This window comes from Pipra filicauda, unplaced genomic scaffold (genome assembly GCF_003945595.2).
Source record: "Pipra filicauda isolate LSUMZ 115617 unplaced genomic scaffold, ASM394559v2 scaffold89_size2521313_pilon, whole genome shotgun sequence".
Classification (NCBI taxonomy): Eukaryota; Metazoa; Chordata; class Aves; order Passeriformes; family Pipridae; genus Pipra; species Pipra filicauda.
In genome coordinates this window covers 2331213-2340760 of record NW_024105086.1, presented here as the reverse complement: position 1 = coordinate 2340760, position 9548 = coordinate 2331213, and the positions used below count along the sequence as shown (strand labels likewise).

Genomic DNA, 9548 nt, shown 5'->3' with positions numbered 1-9548 from the left:
AGAATTTTTAAACACAAATTCACCAACTCAAGGAAAGCAAACTGACTTCATGGGAGTGCAGTTCAGTTGTTGCTTAGCACTGATGCTTCTGTTACTGTGCCTTTGCACACTAGTTCCTGTCTAAGCTACAGCAGTTTTACTCCACAAGCTCCTAAGAGCCTTGACAATACTCTGAGTGCTGGTTTTAAACCTGAGAGTGCTGCTCCTTAAAATCACAGAACTTCACAAGGTGTGAGGTGTAAAGTGATATTCCTGTTCCAGTGCATTGAGGCTTTTAGTCATGACTGTTGCAAATAAACAACATTTTCTCTTCTAGCTGAAATAAACTTCCACTGCTTTCCAGGCAACACTGAGCTGTATTTTGGTATAGGATTTGGAGGTTTTATACATATGTAATGCTGGTTGGAATTATGACAAAGGGGTTACAATTTTGCTGCTGGAAGAAAAAAAAAAATGGCCTAATTCTTTACTGTAGTCATCCAGCCTGATTTACAGAATACAGTAAGAAATTACCACCACATCAACACTTCCAAAAGCAAAGCCAAACTTCTTTAAAACCAGCAGTTTAGGAGTATGTGGAACCTCGGTGATACAGACACGAGACCTGACCAGGCAATGCACAGCCAAGCCTCAAAGAATAACTCCATTAAATATGCAGGTATGTTTTCTTCTGTTGGTGATTAATTTTTTCCCCACCCCCAAGGGAAACTAATGGGACACCTCTTTAATTACTGGAAGGTATTCAAAACTATATTACAGTGTGTGAATATAGGACAGATTTAGATGACAATATTTTACAACTTGGTAAAATACAATCTCCCTGAAAAATAAAAGTTATTAGAATACATTAGCACCAAGCCTCATTCATCCAGGTGGTGTTTCCAACTCCCCTGCTGGTTTAAAGTGGGACTTCGAGCAAAATAGTTACATCTGTTTCCCCATTTGTCATTAGCAGCTACCAAAACTCTTCCTCATACAACTGAGGACACACAGAATCAAGCCAAGCTCTGGTGCAGAAGCAAAGACATCCTGTGGAGATAGTTACATCATGGATTAACTTTCCTGTTTGTAAAGTGCATGGCATCATCAGCACAGATGAAGGAAAAATGGACTAAAAATGAGCCCTTGGAAACAGATACAGAGTGAGAGCAGAATGTCTTGCACTAAGGTTATGTATTTAACAGTTTTACATGAAATATTCATATATAAAAACTTTAAGTGCTTTTCTCCAATTTAAAAATCTAAAGAATTCAAAAATAAGGCATTCAATATTTGAAAAAAGTACAGATTTACAAAATGTGTATATTCTGTCATGAAAACTCCACACCAACATTATACACTTGGAAAAAAAATACAAACAGGATATATTACAAATTTATGTAGCAATAACTTAGTTCATACCATGCAATAAAAAGGACGTTAATCGAGATACACAAGCTTTTAGCTTTCCTAAACTGGAGGGCTTAATTTTGTTTGCAAATGAGGTTTTATGCAAATTCATAGAACTGTGGCACTTGAAATTTCTGGTAGCCTTTCTACTGAGAGTTAAATTGTACATAAGGATTATGAGGATGGAGAGCAACACAGCAGCTGTTACGAATCATTCCAACTTTGTTCCACAATAGCTGAAACTCTTTTCTCATATTCACGTTTGTTCTCCTGGTAAAGCTGTGCTGCCTGACTGTTTGCTGGACTGTTTGGATTGGGTTCATCAAGCAGAGACTGGAAAGAGGGGAAAACATAATGTGAGACAAACCAACACATTTAAATCAGGGAAAATCAAGTTATAACTTTCAAGTCAAATGTGTTTCACAGGGCAGACATGACTCAGAAGGGCCAGATGAATAAAACCTGGTTAAACTCATGGTTAGGCACCCATAATTACATTGCTGAACCTCAAATTACACTCTGCTTAAGCATTAGTGCTGCACACACTTGTAGGTTCACAAGCTTAAGAGGGACAGGGTCCTTTGTGCCAGTCAGCACTATGAAGCTAATTGCCTATTTGATAATTACACTACTATTGTCATTCAGGACTGAAGAGGGGCTTAAGATGTCTCCTACAAAACTCCACTGTAGAAAAATATAATCATATAGGAGAAAAGGAAATGTGCTTTTCTGCTGTGCCAGGCCATTTTCACTCATTCCAAGTAGTAGGTTCCAGCAGTATTGTCCCTTTGAGGACTTCAAAGGGCAAAGCTTCATGATAAAGGTTGGTGTTTGAAACACTAGGCAAATTTCTGCAGCTCGTGTCCTATCTTGACTAAAAATAGTTAAAAATGAACCCAAATCAGTAACTGCTTTCCTGTCCAAAAATATATAATGGCAGTTTTGTAGCTCAGAATCAGTAATTATGTAGGTCAGCACCTCTGCCTTCACTTGATCTGAAAAGCTACTGCTTAGCTCACAGGGGTTTGAAGTTCCCCTTGACAGAGATGCCTGGCTTATCCCCATCACTGAGCTGGGTATTCTGGAATAGAGACAAACAACAACATCATTGTTTGGTAAAACAGATGCAAAGTTACCTGAATTGAAGTTAAAATAGATGAAACATCATATGTTGGACTCCAGCGGTTCTGAAGAATATCTAAACATATGCTGCCATCCGCATACACTGCGAACACAACGGAGAGCATTTAGAACCTGTCACATTTAGAGTTCATTACATACTGTTCAAGGCAGAGTTATTGTTCCAAAGCACTCTGTGCATAAATTAATGCTTTAGGAAAAAGGACAGCAGTTATGTCTCACGAGCTTCTGTAGCTTGACACGTTGTGTTTTGGAGATTTATTACTGAAATTAGCAGAACGCTTAAGAGGAAAAGAAGGAAGGTCTGAAGATTTTGGCATTAGCACAGGAATGGGCAGGCTGGGTTTGCTGCTCCTCCAGTGTGACTGATCCATACCGTCACACAGAGAGGCCTCCCAGGGAGCAGCAAGGCATTTACTGCAGGACTGGAACCCACTCAGGCCATCACACACTGCCGTTTTCACACGCCCTGTGCTCACTATGAGATGCACCAAGGCAGACAACAGAAAATACGGGAAAGTGTGCCTGAAATCCTGCTTCTGTCTGGATTAATGGAGCCTGTGTGAACCTGAGACTCACCACTGAGTCCTACACCCTTGTGCTCCAGGTGTTTGTGCCAATAAAACCCAACAGAGCACAACCCCCCTGGCAGAGACACACTGGCCTGCACAGGACATGATGTATTGTTCCTACAGAGGGGCAAGAGGCAGGGTTTGGGTTTTTCTCAGTAAAACCTGAATGTAGGCAGGAATAACTGAGCCAAACCTATCAAGTGCTGGGGAGGAACCCCGGTGCACACCCTCCCAGTGCTGCCCTCATCACCGAGTTCAGGTCAGCTGCCTCCTCTGGGACTGAGCATCCTCATGTTCTCCCTGTGCTAGTCCAGCTTGGTCCAGAGCACAGGACAAAAGCAGGGACTTGAAACCTTGCCCAGCAGAAATAAATAACATTTGGCTCCATCAGGTCCCTGCAGTCACAATGTGGCTGCACACACACAACTGCTGTTAAATGGAAGGGGGCAGGAAGCTGCAACCAGAATTGCCTCTTGAAACCAACCTAAGTGCAGCTGCTGCTGAAAATACTCACAGGCTTTGCTACTGAGGGTACACATTGGTTAGAAAGAGGCAGATAGCTGCTTCTTAATAGCATCATAACTCTTAATTTTTCATCAAGCAGTTGCTGTCCTAGACATCTACTTAGGAGATGGAAGAGAGATGAAGAGCTGTTAAGCATTCTGGAGGTTTGGAGAGTACATGACCACACCATAATATTTAATGGGTATTACAGCTAAATAAAGATGGTTCACTCACCATTTGGATGGAACATTTTTGATAGAAACCTAACAGTTGGAGGTTTATTTGGATATTCTTCGGAGAATTCTATTACTAGTTTAAAAGTACCTGTCCAAACAAAGATAAGGACAATCAGATAACTAACAACAAAAGAACATCTCCAGGAACATAGACAAGAAATTAATGTATGTGTTCCATGATCAATACTTCTTCTCACCATTACATAAACAAACAACACTGAGTCTGATTTCTTTTCATGTATTTCGAGTGACAATGAAATCTAAGAGTAATAAACCCAGCAGCAGAAGCTGGGTAGAAGCTTGGAGACTCACTGTATGCATGGCAAAGGCAGCTAGAGCCAACTTTATCCCACTGCCCTCCCCTTTTTCCGTGACCCAACATGCTGGTTCTGTGGACTTGGGTGACTTGAAGGCGTTTCATTAAGAAGGCACTGTGGTGCCAGCAAAAAAACACTGGAATTTCATAATCAGCAATCTCAGTCTTTGGAGCTCATAACTGATTCACTGAAAACCTTTATTATGGATCAGTGAATAATTTACTGTAACTCCTCCAACCCAACACAGAGAAAAACCCATCTGCTGCCAATTACTGCAATAATACTATAATTATTAAACTCATTATTCCTCATATGCCTAAGGGAGGTTCATTACACACCAACTTTCATGTTTATGTACAAATTTGGGATTCCCTCGCCCTCATTGAGTTCTATATTCAGAACAATTCAAGGTTTTTCACCTGTTCTTCATTAGAAGAACAGCAATGAATCAAACATGCCAGGAAGATGAAACGAGAAAAGCAGAGTCTTGTTGAGCTCAGCTCTGGAGATGTGAAAACACATCTGGCAGCATTAGGCCAACATCCCCTGCTAAAAGCTCTGGTGTACATGTACAAACAAGGCTTGATGGCAGCACTGCTTTGTAGCTTCCTAACTAACCATCAGCCACTGTGACAAGACACTGCTTAGATCAAGATGCATATTTTTATGGCCAACAAACCTTGGTTTGTTTCAAATTATATACAGATAACATCTATTATTTTTCCAGAGCAGAACAATGTTAATACTGGCAATATTTATAAGAATGACAAAGAATATAAAAGTTAGTGGCTTACCATCTTCAAAAGGTGTCCCTTCCGGCCTGAAAGGTTTTGAAAAGAAACTCCAGTTAAAAGTGATCATTACCTACTTCCACACAGGCAAATTAACTCAACAAATTTATATCTTCTCCATCCTCTCCAAGATACAGGTAGAGGCAATAATCTAAATATTTAGAGAAGCATGCAGAAGCAATCTCTGAGAGCTTTGTTGTATCTAAGACACTTGTCTACAGTCACTCTGCTATTTGGGATATCTACTTTATCATCATCCCAAGCAATACGTGTGCCATTATGTGACCAGATGGGAATTAATGAGCAGATTACTAGCAAGCATGCTGCAGTTTTATGAAAGGATACTAAACCAGCTCCTCTTCTGTAGGATACATGTAGCTTCCCAGACAGAACCCGTACCTCGTCCCACTGGGAATCAATCCAATCACTGCCAATACATCTGGATTTAATGGCCTGGAACATGTGACGCTTATGTACTTTAAAGAGGAGTCCTGCTTTTTCATAACCCAACTCCTACACACTCTAACCCTTTCATTAAGCCACATGCAGGCTTTATTCAACATAAAAAGCTGAACAAATTTAAAATTTTAAGTTTTTCTTCCCTACGCATTCCGCTTTATTCCTGAAAACGAATTATTACCACAACAGCATCCTTACTCATTCTTCTCAATTTGATGACTTTATGTACAGAAAAAAAGAGAATAATTGTAAAAACAAACACCAGATTATTATATTTAGCCCACTGGTATAGAATTTCCTAGTGACCAAAAACTCTTACCCAAATATAACTGCATTCCACTGCATTATATTATTCTCGGATGGTGCACCACTGACACCCACAGGAGGGTCCTCTTGCAATCTAAAAATCAGAAACACAGAACGACAAGTCTTATATAGATGAAACACTTTCACCTGCAAGTATAATTTAACAGCAACATCCACATTTTGTAAATATTTTCTCATTCCAAATCAGAGAATACACAAAGCATTACATGCAGATTATCCATACTCTGAAAGACAAACCTACAAGGCAATGCACATAAAAGTTTTCTCATGTTTTACTCTGAGACACTCCAAGAGCCCAAAAGGTCTGATTAAGTGTTCAGGGAACAAAGGATTAACTGTAAAATAACTTAAAGCACCATGGACAGCTGGGATTTACAGTGCTGCATAGTGAACTATGAAAGAGCAATTGCTGCTGGCTGCCACCATGAAGAGGAGAAAAAGCTGCAGCCACAACCAGGAGCTGAGATCCAGGCAGTGGCACTCACACAGATCCAGGCAGTGGCACTCACACAGATCCAGGCAGTGGCACTCACACAGATCCAGGCAGTGGCACACAGAGCACACTGAGATCCAGGCAGTGACATTCACACAGATCCAGGCAGTGACACACAGAGCACACTGAGATCCAGGCAGTGACATTCACACAGAGCACACACTTGCTGGGACTCAGCACAAGGGACTGTCGGTGGAGCTTTTCCTGCATTCTCAGATCCGTGCATGCGATGTGGCTAAATTTGGTAGAAGCCTATTTTGACTGGCAAGCTGATTGCTTCAAAGGGGAGCAAAGGGAAAACCTGTGCACTGCTCCCTCCTACCAGTTCAACAATGTGTTTATCTCTACAGCAATCACTGGAGCATTTAAAACTATTTTTAGTTCCTTAATCCTAAAGCATGTAACTTACTGAAAGCCTCATAAACTTGGAGCAGACAGAAACATGTATTGCAGCCAAAGAACAGGATTCAAATACTCCCCTCTGCCCAGCCTTCTGTGTGTCAGGGTTTCTGCTTAAGCATCACATGAGACCCTGAACAACACGAATCAGTGAGTCCCAAACAACTTGCCTGATCAAACCTCCACAGCGTTCTACCTCCAGTTATGCAAGAATAAGGAAAATGCAGTGACTGCCTTTGCCTCACAAGGAATTCTGGAGTCTTACCATGAGGTTTGATCACATCACAGTAACTTATGAACAAGCTGCCACGAAAAGCTCTGCAGACCAAGGGACAAGTTTTAACTAAATGTCGATGTGCTAATGCAGATTTACTGAGAGCTGACAAAAGCACAGGCAGGCAATGCTCCTGCACCAGCACTGCCTCACCTGGGATAAACCCCATGTGTCCATGGATGCTGAGCCGTGGTGCTGCCCCAGAGCCCCTCTGAACCCGTGTTTACATCCCTGCTCTCCGAGCACATGCAGTTCAGACAGCTCAGGATCAACAGCATAAACCACCTACTATTTTGGTCAGGGAAAGGAGGAACAGGACTCCCTCCTCCGTGACAGCCGGGCTGTCTGCCAGCAGCAGTGCCTGAGCACTGGCCTCACAAATGCATCTGGAACACGGCTCGGGGGGTTAAATCAACTTTAAAGCACATGTGCACCCTACTGTCACAGGGGCTAACTGCAGAAAGGGTCTGGCAAGGACTGCAAGTGGCACCTGGAAGTCTTAAACACCTCAGGAAAATGTGGTGTTTGTAATCCCTTTTTATCAGCAAAAATAAATAAGTAAATAAATAAAACCGGGTTGTGTTTTTTTTTCCTTTTGGTTTAGTCAAACAAATTAGAGGAGCTACAAAATCTGCTGAACTGTTCTCTCTTCGCTGCTCCTGACAATCACAGTGTCTGAAAGCAGTTTGTATTTGATGACGTGAATCAGAGTTCACAGCACACGATGTGTTGTTTCAGTGTGATGAAGTACAAGTAACATGAGGCTAAACAAATATATAACTAGGAAAGGGCAGAGTAAAACAAAAAAATGACATGAAAAGGTTACATTAGTTTTGGGGTGTCATATATATGAAAAATAAATTTCATTTGCTTTGTGTATACTTCGTTATACTTTTCCACAGCTTTAAAGTCTTCTCTCCAGCCTTAACAGCAAAATTATTAAACCAGTCATTCTAGGATTATAAGGGCATAAAACCCACATCTGATTGCAATCTTCAAAAATTACTTAGTCACTCAGCCTGAAAAAAAATCACTGGTTCGTGTCATCTGTGTAACCAAACACAATAAAGTCCGAATATCCTGTTTTGATTTGAACAGGAATCAAGAAACACCCTCTTAACAAACACCAACACTCGCACACAACAGCGGGGGAGGGCTCCACGTCCCAAAAAACCCTCCTACTTCTTGGAAATCCACAAACTGGGCTTTTCCTGCTGTAGCCTTACGTGCAACTACAATACACGTCAACTGTTTGCTGATGTATTTTCAGGGCCTGCGATAACATCGCTATGCTAAAAAAAGAGACACTATCAAAGCTGACTCACCTCCAGCTACTCCCGAGGAACTCCAGCCCAGAGAAACCCCAGGACACACTGTAAATCCTGCAAAGGAACCCCCACCCTCCTCCACACTCTCTAAGTGCGTTTACGTGTCAGACTGGAAACAATTTATTCCAGAGTCAGTGGCTCGGCCATTAACATTTAAAAGAGTGCAACTAATAACTGCTCCTTTAGGAGTTCGCATGCATTACACAAAAGATTCCTCACGCAACTTTAGAGAGGGCAGCATGTGCTTAAAAACACCGAGGGGCACTTTGGCTTTTGCTACGTACAAACCAAAAGGGCACTTCGGCTTGTTTGCGCTTCGGTTTTTTGGGAGCCTACCCCAAAAAAACCTTAATTTTCAGGGAGACACTGCAAGCCTGGAAGGCTCCTAAATTCTGCATGAGCTATCCCAAAAGCCGGAGCCTTTGGATACCGGGGGTGTTTGGCGGGGGGGGGGGGCGGGAGGTGCCCACGGACACCTGGAAGCGCCGGGATCCCACGGCGACATCCCGACGCCCCGTCCCCCCGCCGGGGCATTCCCGGGGGCATTCCCGGGGTGCCCTCGTTCGCAGCCACCGCTCCAACTTTTATCCTCACACGCCCCCAGCCGTCGGCGCCGGGGCTCGGCGGCACGAACAAAGCCCCGCTCCGCTCGGAGAGAGCCCCCCCTTCCCCTCAGCCCGACGCCGCTTCCCTCAGCGGGATCCCCCGCTCCCCGTGAGGGAGCCCCCGCGCCGCCCCTGCCCCGGGGGGCTCGGCGCCAGCCCCGCGCTCGGCAGGAAGGCGCAGGACGGCGGCAGGTCCCCGTTCCGTGCCCCGCTCACCTCTTGAAGTCGCGCATCAGCCGCCGCCGGGCCGGGGTGGACATGGCGGGCAAAGAGTCCGCGGCCGCCGCGCCGCCTCGGCCCGCGCTCCCTCCGCGCCCGCCGGACCGCACAAACAACCCGCAATGGCGGCTCCCTCCGCGCGGGGCGGAGCCTCCGCCGGGCCGGCCCATGTGCGGGCGGGGCGGGGGGGGCCGGGCCGGCCCATTGCGCCGTGGGGGGGGGGGGGGGGAAGCGCGTGCGCAGCTCCGCGCTGGGAGGAGTTCGGGAAGAGCGACCGGGAAAAGCGTCCGGGAAACAAGCCGAGCATGTGCGCCCAGCCGGGTCGTGCGCTGAGAAAATCCCAGTCTGGGCGTTGATCGGGTTGGGGTTTCTCCGCGGCACGCACGCCAGCTCAGCCTGGTTTAACGCGCCCCTGCAAAGCACAGCAGCAGTAACGTGCGGTCGGATTGCGGGTTATAGAGTTGGGTTCTTCTGTGCTGCACGCTCAGCCCGCTT

General features: G+C 44.7%; 1 protein-coding gene across 1 annotated transcript; it reads right to left on the bottom strand.

Moving 5' to 3' along the window:
- Positions 1-336: 336 nt before the first annotated feature.
- UBE2B (ubiquitin conjugating enzyme E2 B) lies at positions 337-9188 on the bottom strand. The gene is made up of 6 exons (XM_027747635.2): positions 9051-9188; positions 5728-5808; positions 4953-4978; positions 3840-3929; positions 2526-2614; positions 337-1722 (listed from the first exon to the last, which is right to left on the bottom strand). The coding sequence occupies exons 1-6, from the start codon at positions 9092-9094 to the stop codon at positions 1594-1596; spliced, it is 459 nt and encodes a 152-aa protein (XP_027603436.1). The 5' UTR covers positions 9095-9188; the 3' UTR covers positions 337-1593.
- Positions 9189-9548: the final 360 nt, after the last annotated feature.

Bases quoted from the DNA above. Each gene is read 5' to 3' on its own strand.
- UBE2B (XM_027747635.2), bottom strand. From the start codon at position 9,094: ATGTCCACCCCGGCCCGGCGGCGGCTGATGCGCGACTTCAAGAG. The intron at 5,809-9,050 runs GTGAGCGGGGCA...TCTGATTTTTAG, and splicing joins CTGATGCGCGACTTCAAGAG to ATTGCAAGAGGACCCTCCTG. The intron at 2,615-3,839 runs GTGAGTGAACCA...TTGTGTTCGCAG, and splicing joins AAAAATGTTCCATCCAAATG to TGTATGCGGATGGCAGCATA.